The sequence below is a fragment of the Hetaerina americana genome, unplaced genomic scaffold (assembly GCF_022747635.1).
Source record: "Hetaerina americana unplaced genomic scaffold, ioHetAmer1.1.p SCAF_6, whole genome shotgun sequence".
NCBI classification, from domain to species: Eukaryota; Metazoa; Arthropoda; class Insecta; order Odonata; family Calopterygidae; genus Hetaerina; species Hetaerina americana.
This window is the reverse complement of record NW_027287205.1, coordinates 7,881,471-7,897,953: the sequence shown is the minus strand read 5'-3', so window position 1 is coordinate 7,897,953 and position 16,483 is coordinate 7,881,471. Positions and strand designations below refer to the sequence as shown.

General features: G+C 35.2%; 1 protein-coding gene and 1 long non-coding RNA gene across 2 annotated transcripts; both read left to right on the top strand.

Moving 5' to 3' along the window:
* Positions 1-4: 4 nt before the first annotated feature.
* On the top strand, positions 5-1,311 carry LOC139695510 (uncharacterized). Its single transcript, XR_011702321.1, has 3 exons — positions 5-199; positions 286-434; positions 557-1,311. It is a non-coding gene; the product is annotated as an uncharacterized lncRNA (long non-coding RNA).
* Positions 1,312-4,189: 2,878 nt separating this feature from the next.
* Positions 4,190-4,852, top strand: LOC139695234 (uncharacterized). Its single transcript, XM_071593919.1, has one exon. It carries the CDS (start codon positions 4,190-4,192, stop codon positions 4,850-4,852), a length of 663 nt encoding a protein of 220 aa, XP_071450020.1.
* Positions 4,853-16,483: the final 11,631 nt, after the last annotated feature.

The following is a 16,483-nucleotide window of genomic DNA, read 5'->3' as shown; positions in this document are numbered from 1 at the left end:
AACTCAGTAACGCAAGCAGCGAATATCCTTAGATTAGATACTTTGTGTTAACGTGGATTTGCCGGCTTCGAGTAAATAATACTTCACACTGTGATTAAGAACAAGCTTTATAGGCTTAAAGTATTTCACGCATGATGGTATCAAAGCGTGAAAGCAGATAATTGGGTTTTCCAGGTAACAAAATTGATTAATCCGCGACGTAAGTATCAAGCTACGGGGCATAGATTGCTCTAAACCTAAACTAGTGCCTTGTGTAAAAATATATGCCTCGAGTTTTACTTATAGTGAGGAATTTTGACGCCATTGCCGGTTGGTTAAAAGATTGCACTGCAAAATGATAAAGAAAACGTGGAATTTTATATGGTATTGGTACTTTAGATATTTGATGGTCACGGAACTCTACATGGTGGAGAGATGGGAACAGATTGTGATTAGTATCCTTTGCAATATTTTTGCTTATTGATAATATTTGCCATCTTATGTATAACCTGAACTTTTGTCCATGGTTGTTTCGAATGGAGATCAGTTACGGGTGTTTGCCTTAAACGTTATGCAGATTCGGGAATGATGGTACTATTTTTCCTACTTCTTTACTTCAATCATGCAGTTTTTTTGAATGCAGTCTCATATGTCCGCCAGTCAATTTCGTAGCTGGCAGTACATGTTGGTGTCGTTATATATGTTGGCGTTCACATGGCTATCAAGATCTGTGTTTGTGGAATCAGCATAAGTTCCTGTTGCTATGAATTGAATTTACCAAAGTTGTGTAAATGATCGTAACATCTCGTTGTTTGTAATCATATTTACTTCATTTGGTTACATATGTGCTTCATGATAAGAAATGTATTTTTGGTATAAAATAACATAATTTTTAGAATATCTATATATATATTTTGTTCCGTTTAGTTGAAAAGTGTAGATAGAAATAGACTTCTATTTTAAGAATTGGAAGAGACGTACTTTGGAAGCATTTATATAAGTACCTGTATTGATAGAATTGGGAATAATTTCATTTCTGTATGGTATTGTGACATTTTTCGAAATAATCTTTCCTAGTAAATGTTTACTTACTGCAATACCGTGTAGTACCTATAGGGAACCGCTATTTTGTTGAACACGCAATGTTGATGAATCTCACAATTTGATAAAAACATTTGTAAATTTTTTACCATAGTAGATCATGAGAAATAATTTTTTTAACTATGTAAGATGATCAACATATTGAGTGTTATTTAAACTTAATTTAATTATTTGTTATGAAGGTAAATTTTGTAATTCTACAGTACAGATCAAATGAATAAAATTGTATTGTTTGGCTGTGAAAACGATTTTTATTGACGTTTTTATGTTGTGAAATTAGTCTAGGGAAAAGAATTCTCCTTGCTAAATTTGATTTAACGGCAGGCTAATCCATCCATCATTAAGAAGTTATGCATAATCTTATTCATATTTAATTCAAACCCTTCTTAACTCTTAAACTGTAAAATTTTCAGTTACAAAACTCTTGGCTATGAATTACATGTATCATACTGCACATCCAATGATTTGGAGTATTTATGCATGAAACTTAAATAATGGGTTGGATGAGGTAAATTCATTTCGCATGCCATTCTTCACAATATAACACTAATGTTAACGTATTTTCCCATTGGACAAGAAAATACTTCGCTCGTCAGCGCATATTTTATTATACACGATCCAAATTTCGACTTACAAATTCATCATCCAATGACTTTGTAAGTCGAAACCTGAGTCGTGTTTAATAAAATGGAAGTGGAAGGACAAAGTATTTTCTTTTCTCGTATGAGTCGCTTCCACGAAGTGACTCCACCAACCATTCTATTTATTTTACAATGTGAAAATCCAAAAAAAGTAGTTGGCAAAAAGTAGACTCCAGTTGGCAAGAATATTGAACAAAGTGAAAAATTGTAAGAAATAATTGCTATATATATCATATTGACCAACATTCTACTCATCTTTTAACCGTTTAATGACTATATGATTGTAGAATGTTGCTATGAGAACTATATAAATGCTCCCAGCCATAATCTTGTCCAAAGTTATCAGCCTAACCTGTCGAACACCACTTCACTATTCTTAACTTCTTAAGTGCAATTGGAAAGTAGAATTTGGCAGGAGCCACTAGTCAGAGAATCTTTACTTTTTCCCAAATACCCAAAAAAAAATATTTTAAAAAATGTGCTTTCATTTCAAAATGCACTGCACTACAAGTAGAAAATGAATTTCTTAACTTTCAATTTGTAGCCGAAATATTCTCATGTGCAGGACCACAAATGATGGTAATATATTTATTGTTCACTAGACATTCATACCATGTAAGCGTATAAGTTGTCAAACAAAGAAAAGTACAAAATTCATCGCAACACTACAATTAATGCTTAAAAAAGAAAATTTACATGACAGTATGTAATAAAAACAATGCAATACATTTGTTTGTCATTCAAGTAGTATTCAAGGGAGGCGACCGACAGCTGAGGTCATTTGTGCCATAGGGGATGGACAGGAAAGGATGAAGGGTGGAGAGAAAACCCGGCATTAGCATACCCTCTGCGAGATGCACCAAGGGTTCCGCAGCTTAACGTCCCATCCGACGGACGGAGTACTCACTCAAAGTGCCCTCCTCAAAGCACCTCAAGTAGGGATCGAGAGAACTCTGAAAAATATTCAACACCGCCGGGATTTGAACCCGGGCCCTCTGGGTAGGAAGCCAGTACAATTGCCACTGCACCATCTCGATCCCCGTTTGTCATTCAAAAATTCAAATAAAGTTAAAAATAGAACTTCAAAATATGGAGGTTCTTGAATTTCAAATGGAAACTAGATTGCTTGATCGTAATTGATCGCTTGTTTTCAGCGAGTGTGGTAATGTGCCATTAATTCTGCCTCCCATTTAATTGGGCTTTTATATGAAATTGCTGAATTGTGGTAACATTAGTGGATATGGTGATAATTTCTTGTTGAATATAAACAAAACACCATTACTAAGATGAAAGAGATGGATATTACTTTTGATGATGATAGACATGGCTAATAGATGCATAGGTGGAATGGTAAGAACGTTTCAGTTTTTCATTGAGGGCTGGCATGGTGGCCTTTAAGAAGCACCATTTGATAACTTTTTTAAACCAAGAAAACTTTGTGCAGAATGCATATAGGTAAACCCCAAAACACTTCCATTTGATGAACTGGATAGTAAATTAGATTAATATTATAGTTAAATATATCTTGAGAGAGTAATATGAGAGCCGAATAGTGTACATCACTGTGTGAAGTTCAGAACAAATTATTAATGTGAATATTCCACACATTGGGTTGTTGAACATATTGACCTAAAACAGTATTGGATGCAAAAATGATTCTTTCATAGTTAAGATTTAAGTGAATAGCCTGGTGCAGCATAACATGATTAAATGCAAGGATTTATGTCCTTTTGTTATTTAAGTTTTTGTCTCAACATTAGTTCCAGATACTGTCTGAAACCTTTTACATTTTAGCAAGAAGCCTTGGACTACTTGAATCAGAATTTATAAGTTTGAATCATCAGCAAATATTATGGATTTAATGCTCTCGTCATTTTTATATACTGTTGGTAGAGGGTAAAAAAGAAACTACACTTTCACTCACCAATGTCTTCATTCCTGAGGAGTTGCTTGATCCTTGGACGTTGAAACCCGCCGGACCGATTCTTCCCGCAACCCCTTGTACCTGTCCGTTAAGGGAGGGTTGACGATTATGTCCTCGACCTCTTGCGCGTAACGGGTGTTGAAGATCACCACAACCACCCAAAACTTGTCAGTATCCTCAGTTATGCCCACGAGGCAAAAATTCCCCTTGAGTTGGGCGAACCAGAGCTGTGGCTTCTCCTAACAAAATGGTGGCACCAGTATGGCCACGTGGTTGACGGCATCTGTATTTTTGGCCATATTCCCGTTAGGTCCGCGTGATTAACTAAGCCCTAAAAATTGAGAAAAACGGTGAGCACTGCAGAAACTGCCGCAAGGACCCTTTTCCAGGAGTGGATTTCACATTTGGGAACTCAAACTATTTGGTGGTTTGCATCACCACTGACCAGGGGCGGCAATTTCATAGTGACTTGTTCCGGCAGCTAATGCAGTTGACGAGGGCAAAGCACCTGTAGACATCAGCCTATCACCCTGCAGCCAATGGCATGGTGGAATGCCTTCACCACCAGTTGAAGGCAGCTATCCGTTGCCATGGTGGAAACCAATGGACCGATGTCCTGCCCATGGTTCTCATGGGTATGAGGGCCACATTTAAAGAAGGTATTCCGGCAAAGCCTGCAGAGGTCATTTATGGCCAAACACTGTGGCTTCCTGGAGAATTCTTTTCCCCTCCCATTAGTGCCATTACTGCTACTGCATATTATGTCTCCACCTTGCAGCAGGGCCTTTGCCAACTCCAGCCACAGCCAGTCTCTCGACACGGAACCCGCAACATTTTCATGTTTAAAGATCTGGAAATTGTTTCCCATGTATTTTTGAGAAATGATAGGCTCCATCCATCATTGAATCCTCCTTACGATGGGCCATTTCCAGTAATCCAGTGTGGTCCCAAGACATTTAAGCTGAAAATCCAGGGTAGAGAGGTATCTGTGGTAATTGACTGCGTCAAACCAGCATATGTTGTTAGTGATGACGTTTCTTGTGCCCAGTTTGATGAAACTCCATGGTTAGGGCCACATTGCCCTACCGCTCCCATACCTAGGGCAATCAATCCTACCATTCCTCAGCAGCCTCCCATATTACCTCAACCTAGACGATCACAGAGAAGAGTGCATTTTCCCAAGCATTCAGCAGACTCTGTGGCTTAGGGACATTTGATTTTTTTCTTCTCCTGTATGTCATCTGATTTTCCTTTGTAGTTGCAACTGTGTTATGGTATAGCAGTATTTCTTTTTTTTTGAGTGTGGTATTATATACCTGGCATTTGTTAAGTAACTTTTGTTTCCTTTTTTTGTGTGTTTTCAAATTACTTTGTGAAGTGCCAATTGCAATTTCTATCTCTTTGCAAGAGTATGCTCAGCATCTGCCAAGGGGGGGGTGATGTGGCGGTTCATGCCTTCTTCTCTCAATGATGTAGTGGATTTCACTCGTCATTTGTTTGTGGAATTCAGGGGTGTGCCACGAGATGCCACCCTAGGTACGACCCACGTGGCAGGCACCATGAGCCATGCGGAAGGCTAGTCACATCACAACTCCAGCCGAGCGTTCATCCCTCTGGTGCACAACATGCCCATAGTATATATCTAACCACGTTGACCTTGGTCTGTTATGTATAGCACATGGAATAAATCCCCTGTTTATTCAAACGTTCTGTGTGATTTATTAGTATTCCTAGCAGCGGCCGCACTAATACAATTTCCAGCTACGCCACACGCATCATCATAAGGTGACCTTAGTCGTGAAGTATTAAATCTTTATGTGGAAGTGCAAAGTCTCTTTTTTTAACCCTTATTATGAAGCAATCCCACAAAGTTACACCTAAAACTGTTATGTTTGCTAATGGTAGGTCATTTTTGAATAACAACAATAAAATAGTTCCCAATATATCACCCTGTGGAACTCTCATGCTAATAATAATAATAATAATAATTTTTATTTGTCCAGAGACCATCATACAAAAAAAATTGTACACATAGTATAGGACACGTCAATATATACAATAATACACAATGTAAATACATATGCCTATTCTAAGTTTCATGTTCCATGAAATTCCTAATAGAATAGAACAAATTCCTTTGAAGAAAAGCTCTCAATTTTCTTTTAAATAGATAAATGTTTGTGCTGGATTTCAGGTCCTCGTTTAGCTTATTAAACATAAGGAGATCCATAGATTTAGGGCCTAGTGCGGTGGTTCTAGTTCTTACGTAAGTTCGGTGCAGATCATTTTTAGACCTGGTCCCATAGTGGTGAATACCACAATTTGTGTCATACATTGAAAGGTTTACAAAGGTGTACACCAGTAATACATAGATATAAATACATGGCAAAGGTAGAATGTTCAATTTATGGAACATTCTACCTTTGCCATGTATTTATATCTATGTATTACTGGTGTACACCTTTGTAAACCTTTCAATGTATGACACAAATTGTGGTATTCACCACTATGGGACCAGGTCTAAAAATGATCTGCACCGAACTTACGTAAGAACTAGAACCACCGCACTAGGCCCTAAATCTATGGGTCTCCTTATGTTTAATAAGCTAAACGAGGACCTGAAATCCAGCACAAACATTTATCTATTTAAAAGAAAATTGAGAGCTTTTCTTCAAAGGAATTTGTTAATAGGATGGGAATCTCATTTATATAGTTTTCCTGTTTCAATGTTAGTTGGACTACCTGTGATTTCCAAGTAAATAAGATCTTAGCCATTACAACTATGCATTGGACACCCTTTCTATAAGCTTTACTAAAAAAGAGAGAATTGCCAATGAGGTCAACGGCATGAGTAAAATTAAGAAAACAGAACTAAATGCTGGTTTTCCTGGGAATGGGTTATGGAATTGAAAGCATTTATCAGTGCTGACTCAGTGGATCTGCCTTTCCAGTAATACCATTGTGAGTAAGAAAATATATTCAAATAATCTAGAAACCCTAGTAATCTAAAATAAAAAATAACTCAAATAGTTATGCGAATTGAGATGAAAGAAATATTGGTCTGTACTAAACTATATTAGTTTTTATACCTTCAATTTTTAATACTGATATAATATTACTAATTTTCAATTGATCAGAAAAAAGTCCACCCCTTAAATTAAATAAATTAGGGGCTGTTTTATAATCCTTGCATTTCAATTTTCCAATTATGCCATCCATCCATGGAGAATTATTTTTAGAAATTTTCATACCTCTTTACAATCACAGGGATATAGATGCAATGTTTCTGGGATGCTATTGTGATGACCAGTTGATTGTTTTTGCATTGGATTTTAAGTAAATAAAATCATACATCCAACAGTTATCTGGAAGAAATTTCAATTACTTTCAGAACTCCTTTAGATAGTATATTAATGATGATAATTAAGATTCTATTTAAGGGTATGAGAGAAAATGCCCATGCTTACATTTGAGCCATGTGCATGAAAATGTTTTGGCTACTGACTTGGTCTTCTTTGAAATTTAGTTTTCAAAATTTCACAATGTATTTTGTCATTTTCCCTGACAAGATCCACTCGAGTCTCCTGCTGTTTCCCATTTTAAATTAGGTTTACATTCAGTGATGCTTCATGACGAGAGAGAGATACTGGATCAAATATAAGTGATGTTCTCAACTCTGTTTGATCCAGTATTGTGTAGAAATTTGTGCTTTTTGGCTAGACGGCATTTTTCATAAACTAGCTGAAAGTGGAATGTACTGTTAGAGGGTTAATAAATTCATTCTTGTCAAACATTTACCGTGATAATTTTACCATATTAGTCTGAATTACATTATTAGGTCTAGAGGATATTCCATACAAAGATGTGTCAGCCTAATCTAAATGACAGGACCAATGGAGAAGACATTAGTGGGTGTCCTTTCTGGAGGATGGTCAATGAAGATATCAGCATGACTGGACTAGGCTGGGACCAGATTGGATTAGCAGTGCCTATGGAAGAGTGGCAAGTAAGATTTTCATGCGTTCTGATTTTCAATGTAAACACAGAGTAAATAATAAAAGAGGCATGGGGAGAACTCGAGATAGAAGTGAAAGCCAGTTGGGAATTCATAAAACCAGGTTTGCTGATGATCAAGCTCTGGTTAGCTCTTCAGCCAAAGGGTTACGTACCGCCATTGCTGAATGTATTAAAAAATCAGCGAGACATCTATGGGGTGAGAATCAATGTAAAAAAGACAAATTTTATAAGGCTTCCAGGAAAGAGGAAGGCGAAGCCAAACTTAATAATATGAAGGCAAAAACAACAGCAAGTGGAACCAATAACTTATCTAGGAAGTTCTTTAGACCAAAATGGTCTAGGTAGTGGGGACATAAGAAGAATTGCATTCATGCTTTTACAACGATGGAGTTGAAGGTCAGGGATGTTGAATAATTATGCTTAGGATAGATTAGTGGAAACTTATTTTAAGCAGAGTTTTGTACGGTAGAAACATTCATTCAGATAATACGAGGGTGGCCCCATAATACCTGGCCTGATCTATAGATGGTGGTAGTTGTTTGAAAAATATCATTGTATTAGAAAGTACGCAATCTGTAAGGTCATGTTTCAAGTTTGAAGATGCTATGTTGTTTAGTATTTGTTTGGCAGCCATCAATTGTGAAGATTTTCCGTGAATTTATGAAAATGGAGATAATTGGTCATCGTTATGTGATACAATACTTTTATTTGAAAGCCCTCAGCCCAACCAATTTAAAAGCTGAATTGGATTCTACTGTGGCTGAGTCAGCTCCTTCATTTACAACAGTAAAATATTAGGTAGCAGAGGTTAAACGAGGCCATACGAGCTATCAAGAGGAGCATCGCATCGGTTGAGCAAAACCAGTGTTATGAAAATGTTTCAATGGAGTGTTTAGCAAAGTTTCACAGCAACAAAGCAGAATTTTTGCGCCATTTCATAAGCATGGATGAAACATGGCTCCATTACTTCACGTCCGAGACAAAAGAACAATCTAAACAATGGATTCAAAAAGAAGAACCGCCTCAAAAGAAGGCAAAGACAGTTTCATCTGCAGGCTAGGTCATGGCATCGGTTTTTTGGAATGCACGTGGGATAATTTTCATTGACTATCTTGAAAAAGGAAAAACTAACAACAAAACTACTCGGATTACTATCTGTTCGCAAACTTGAAAAAATGGCTCTCTGGTCAAAGATTTTCCAACCGTGAAGATGTGATGTCGGCAGTTAATGGCTATTTTGAGGAAACAAGACAGTTCTTATTATAAAAAGGGTATTGAACTTATTGAACATCACTGGGAAAAGTGTACAGAGCTGAAAGGAGATTAGGTTGAAAAATAAATACATTTTTTTCCAAAATTTTTGTTTTCTTTGTTGGGTCCGGTACTTCTGGGACCACCCTCGTATAATAAGCTTTTTGTATTAACGTGGGTGTGGGTAAGTACAGAAAAAGTAAGATGGACAATGAAGTCCTAGACATGGTGGAGAAGGAGAGTAGTCATCTTAATATGTGGATGGCTTTGCGATTTGTAACAATTTAGGTTCCCCGCATCTAATAAAAAATACTAACATGGCATTTAAAATACCAATTATTACTATTGCCTACAAAATGGGAGGCATAGTTAACATGAGCTTTCAGGGCAATAATTGTAAAAATGGAATGGTTCTCATTGTAGTCCATAATTTTTATTTGTCTTTTTAACGAATTCTTACTCAGCTCTGGCTTCCTTTAAATGCCAACCAAGGTCAAGCTTATTATCTAACACTGCCTATCAAGATAGCCCGAAAAAATGAGGTGAATTAAGTACATTGCTAGAGTAGTAATTGTTTTGGGTTCTATGACATCTTTTCTCTTTAAATGTTAATAGAGTCTACTAAAATATACCGCATTTTCCCATCGATAACGCGCACACAGAACTGTGATTATCATGAATTGGCATAGATACCGCGTTCCCAGGGTTTCATAGTTATCTTGAAGGTGTATAGATACCGCGCATCTGTACATACATGCGCATATGTATAAAATGAATTTGAACATTTTCTTAAAGATAACGCAGGCGTTATCGATGGGAAAATACGGTATTTAAATTTCAATCACTACAAAATGATGTCTAACATGCACAGAAGTTATCACTCTTAGCCTTACAGTAATTAATGGGATGAAAATTTATCATCAGCTCAACACTATTACAGGAAATATAATTTGCAAAAGTCATTGAATAACAACCACATTCTATTCCAAATAATTAGTCAACGGCAATTTGGATGTTGAGCGATAATTTAATATTGCTTTATCACTTCTTTCACTCAAGTTCCAACCAATTTAGACACATGGGAACGAAAGTAGTCGAAACCACATCTGGGAAACGGCACATCATTCTAGAATTGCCAAGCTGGGCAACACCATTCAGCCTACTGCGAAACACATGATCATAAGTCTTGAAATCCAATGTAGGGTCAGTAGCCACTTGTATATTAGTGCACAGGGTATATTGCGATTCACGCTCCAAATTAAATAGCCAAGATACATCCAATCAAAACTATTATTAAAATGACAAGAAATAAGTTTTCCGTGTAGTTCTTTTATTTAACAGCAGGTCAGCTGATTTTCCAAATTAAAAAATACTTCACTTGTCAACATATATTTGGAATTTTCAAATACATTTCTTGACACTTTTATTCAATTATATATAATTTAAGAAATAAAATGTACATTACCAAGCTAGTTTAAATTTTACAGCAGTATATAACATACAATATAGCATGTGTCAGCATTTCTTTACTTTGGTTGCAAGCTATAACATGAGTAAGTCACAGCTTATAATTGTAAATGAGAATGCGTTATAAATTCATATGTTAATAAAAGTTAAGAGATGCTTTACGAACAGAATGAGGATATCAACATCAAATGAGAATACCAGTAGGTAACCAATTAAATTTTAAGACTCTATAAACAAACATTGTCTAGTACTACCCAAAGATTTTACATGAAGTTACATCTTTCTGAATTAGATGGCAAATTAAACCAAAATACCTACTTAAATTTCAAATTAGATATTATCTAAATATCCATTCATACATTTCAAAAAAAAAATAATAATTCAACATCACTGTGGCTGCCATGAATAATATGGACCTTTTAAGATTTCGCCAATATTTCTGTCTATTTTCACTTTAAGCTAGCAGAGTGAAAAAAATGCTAAAATGCCTGAATGTGTATTTTATAGCATGAACTTTGCCCAAGTTCAGATGAATTTGTGCTTTATTAGGAAAATAAGAACAATGTCATATCTTTCACCCCACCAATATACTGGACATTAAATCTAACAAAATGCCACCAGCCTACAAACAATACATGAACTCAGCCCATATACCGTGGAATGGCAGAGTATAAATTACACTGTTTGGGGGCGGCTAGCTATGAAATGCTGACTTCTGCTACAGTGATTCCAATTATTACAGAAGGGAAAACAAGAAAAAGGGTTATACAAAAATATTTGGAGTTTTTCTTTTACTCCAATCCAGAACACTTTCTATTTATATGTACACTTTTAAATGTGCTTTGGTCATATATACGTCTATAGCCAACAATCATTTCACACCTGATACGTTTACTTTGCTCATTATAATGATCCAGGAGAATCAAAAAGAATCACCTGGAAGAACTACATCTAAGGCCAAAACATGATCACATCACAATATGCCTGATGGCCTCTTACAATGTTGATAACATTAATAATTTTATCACAGATATCTGTATTGTATTTTGAATAGACACACAATTAGGCTTAATATTTATGCACTGAAGGCTCTAGTAATCTTTACTAATAGTCTTACCTTCATTACTCTTCAAGGTCAAAGAGAACAGTCAAATAAATGGATAACCATCAGAAAGTTGCTACCAATGTTTCAAATTTTCAACAAAACCTTTAACATGGCTAAATATTTTCTTTATTTTTCCCAATAATATGCATTTGAATGATGCACTTAGTGCCTCAAAAATGAAGCAGTAAACATTTTTTAAGAAATGCAGATATGGCAAAATATGCTTTATCACAGCAAAATCATCCTACGTGATAAATGCCCTCAGCAATGTAATACCACTTACAAAAATTCATACGATCACTTTTGCATTGCATATTTAACATAAGTACAAGCATATAAATCTCATTATTCAATTTTGTGTACGAATTTTGTCTTCACGCTGAAGGGATAACCATTTCACATCGGTATGAATAACATTTGATAACAGTACTTTATGACCATTGATACTCATAAAGGTTTACACACACAACAAGAATTTTTAATGAATTCAAAAAAGACAATGAAAAATAAAACAATATTATACGGCTTTACATAGAAAAGTTAACAAAGTTAGTGAAATACTGACATCAACCACGGCAGACATTTGTCCTTATGCTGATATTTTATGCATGGCTCTTCTGAAGTTTCATCCCATGCACAATGAACACAATACCTTTTCACTTTTGATTCTGGTTGTCCACAACACTACAGATTTTGGCCCAGAGTATCATACAGAGGGAAACAACACCATTCAACAATTCCGAGCATTCATAAGAAAAAGATGTTTCAAGCACCAATCCAAACAATATTCAGGGATGGGAGTGATCTGACAGCAGGAACCCAGGAGCGTAAAATTGCAAATAATGTTAGCACGTGGGCATCTACTTTCACTGGTTCTCTGCTCACTCATTATTTCTCCCTACTCTCTCATTTGGAGCCAATCTAGTCACAAAGTGCGTTTTACTTTTAAAGCTACCTTTTTAAATAGTTACCTTAATTCAACCTACACAATGAACATAAAAAGGCCTCAGTTATGAACTCTATAACAACATCATAAATAATTACAGTGCCATTCAAAGCTAATTTAACTGCACCGAATAGATCTTAAGCGCCTCTTCCATCTTTGTGAAAACATTACGACTTGTGAATATACCTAGTTTTTCTCTAAATCGAACACAGCAATGCATATAAGATGGTATGGGTTTGAGGGCTGTTTCTTATGGGCCAAGTCTTATAATAGCAACGGTGGTGTCTGAACTTGGGGCCAGTGGTCTGGATTGAGCCAAACTCTTGAACCTGCCCATGAAAGGTTGAAAGACATGCGATATTGCAATTTAATAGTCAAGAGCTAATAAGCCATTCATAGTTAAGATTCACACCTAAATGAACGCAAAAAGATAGTAATAAAAATTTGCATTTTATACTTCATAACTAACAAAAAAATCAAACCTTAGCGAATGCAATGCTAAAGCCTTAAGTTGGCCGACCAATACTTTTGAAAGCACTAGAATGACATAGCAATTAGACTGAAAACTGCCACGGTGCGTCATACAAATGGTCTAAGAAAGACCCGCAAAAATTTGACAGTGAAGAATCTGAAGCAGTAAATAGTGAATTTTGCACGTATATTTTTACACTCAAAATAAGTTTTTTTTACAGAAAAATGCATTTGTTAAATTTCATTGCTTAAATATATGGTGATATCTTGAACCATATAATTTACAAATAACTTTTGAGCTTTGCAAATGATTGAGGCATAAACTGCAAGTTACGTAACTCTGAATTTTGCGATTTAAGCATACTTTATGAGCAGGCCTGAATGTTTGTGCAATCATAATCAAGGTTATCTTACACTAAGCATGGCATCCAAACAATTGGATTAATTGTAGAAATATTTATATAGACTCGTATATTTTATGCTTGGCTTTCTTTCACAGAAAATTTTCTACTGTTACTGTTATGCTCCCTGGTGGAAAAAAACCAATCCGACATTCAGAGTAATGTGGTGATTTGGGAATCCCAATGACTCTTCTGCATCGAATATTTATTGCATATGCGTACAACCCACTCACTTTTAGCAATATTATACGTCTGACTTTGGAAGCCCTCACAAAAATGAGCATAATCAATAAGCCTAAAGTTATCACAACAGCACCAAAAATGAGGAAGAATTATTTCCATCTCTTTTACTCTAGCAACAGACAAATTCAACATGCAGGCAGTTCTTTAGCATGACGCAGTAACGTATGGAAAATAGCATTTTCATTGTATCAAAGAACAAAAAAAAAGGAATATTAGTTGCTCATATTAGCAATCCAATGAAAACAGTTTTGAAGCCATGGAATAAATTATGATAATGGAAACTCTAAATACAATGACTATACAGAGACTCTTAAAAGAGTCCAATGAATTGACTCCACCAAAATACAACTGAAGAATAGTTCACTATGTTCTTACAACAAATTCCTTGACTCTCTCAAATTGAAACAGGGTTAGAATGAGTCACAACACCAATCAAAAATTCACCTTCTTGCTAGATCATCAGTTAGAAATCATACTTGCTGGCCACATAAAATGTGACCAAGCCACATGGAAGTCTTATTGAAACAATTTAGGCTTCATGATTCAAATATTAGATGACTGGCAGAACATTTTTACAAACAATTGTCGTGAGTGTTTGCTCTAAAATTCACACAGAAGATAAGAATTTACAGAATGTGTACCTCTTCATGATGCTTCATAATAGTTGAAAAACATGCCCTGACCATATTAAGTAAATGGAACAATTAGGCAATTTTAAAATACTCCCTAGCCCATGTACTTGACTTAAAAAAATGAACTCAATTTCAAAATGTCCTCATGTATTGAAATCAAAGAGTCAAATTTAAAAGGAGAGTTGAGAGAGTACGGAAGAGTATTGATTCCTAGTTATTCATTTATTAACCATTTCTTCAATCACTATTGGTGAAATCTATCGATAGGATGGCAAAATGTTTGAGCAAGTTCAACCATAATATTTGAAGTTTTTTTATGTGCTCATAAATTAACCAAATTTTGAGAAAAAGTGCCATAAATGGATTTAGCCTATTTTAACAATGGTCATCCTAACCCTAACAACATTCATCCGCACTGGAGCATTCTTTGATTTGCAGTAGATCTCGCAAATTTGATTAGGTCATTCTTCACAGAAAGCCAATAATTTTTCATTTAATGAAATGAGACCAAAGATGTATCACAGAAAAAAGTTAGGCGAGTGATATGAAGAGGCTTTCTAGCACGCCAGAGCAAAGAATAATTTTGTTGAGTGACGAATATTCGCCTCCTGGTCTTGAAAACTTAAGACTTTTTGTGACACACATTTCTTCAATCCTAAGGCAAATTGAACTCTCTAAACCTTACTATCATTTTCCCAATTCTGGGATACCATAGTTTAATACAATAAAAGATGTTATATTAAACTATGATCTGGTCAAAAGTGTCACAGCATTTAACAATATTTAGTTTAATACCACTTTTCTTCATGAAATAACCGGTGGATCAATTTCTACAAATTGTACCTCTTGTCTTTGTGAGGATATTAAAAAAAACTTTTACTACCTCTGTCATCACTTCATACTATTGGGTTTTGGTGCATTAAAATAGGTTTAAGAACAGGTTCATTAAAACAGAATCAAGTTTTTGATACGTGACCTACTCTTTCAAATAGATAATAGTTTATACTCCACAAAGAGAGTAATGCCTATCTGTGCAGTTATAGCATCAACGCGAAAAATTCAAATGAATTCATGTAGGTTTAAAGACTTTTGTCAGAAATGTGTTTCTTTAACTTGATAGGTGATGATGAAAAATGTTCATGATCAGAAGTAATAGGAATGAAAAAATCGAAACATTTGAGAGATCTACTGTATTTCTCTTTGCATTTCAATGCCTAATTTTATGACAAACACATGACTACACACCATGGTCCACAAATGTTTCCGCAAGGTCACAATATCATTATGCAAATCAACTTAACTCTCTCTCTCAACTCAAACACGACCCATCAACCCAACGCCTATTCCGTAACATTTTCCTCACAATATTCATCTTCTTAATTTTGAAAGCTTAATAGAAACATGAATTAATAGAAAATTAATTTAGAATTGAGCCCAATCTTTAATAATTTAACATCCTTAAGTCTATAGAAAATTTTTAATTTGCTACTAGAATTTAGAACAAGCTTATGAAAGCATATTTTTGTTTTAACTTCAACACTTAAATTTATGAATACCAAATGCTATCAATCGTGCTCACAATAACATCCTGCTGGATATGAAGTTAGTCTCATGAGTGAAATGAAATATCATACGTTTTACTGGCAAAATCTGAACTCTGTTAAGGGAACTCTTCATATTTGAGTATTGAAAAATAGGAAAAAATAACGAGTTATTATTGGAAGAAATTATAACCATAAAAAATCCACCAAATCCATCAAAAGTCACAGTGGTGAAACTTTCCTATCAAAAAGAAAAACAAATTTTTAAAACATTTAGTGAAAACAGAGGATGCAATAGATTGGCACTGCCTTATTTACCTTTATCCATTTGTTATTAGATATTATAGAAGTTCAAAAAAATTGACACGTGAGATATGAAAATTAATACAGATGAGTGTAACGACCAACTCACTGCTCATGATAGATTAAAAGACAGCAGCTGTATTCGGTGAAAGCATAGGCATTAATCCAATGCCTCAATAATAGATTTACTCCATATTTCATTTTTGCTGCATCAGATACCTTACTATGAATATTAAAAAGCCAATTTTTGTACGTATCTATCGCACTGGCAGTATTTCATGGCATTAATGGTGTCAATTTGTCGGTTGCACTAATTCAGCCAGCTGTGCAAAATATATGTGCACACATTGTACGCATAGTGAGTGCTTGAGGCAGCATCTATATACACGTACATACGTGTGTGTGTGTGTATATGAATATTTATATATATATGTACACACACGCAAACCCAAATTTTAACT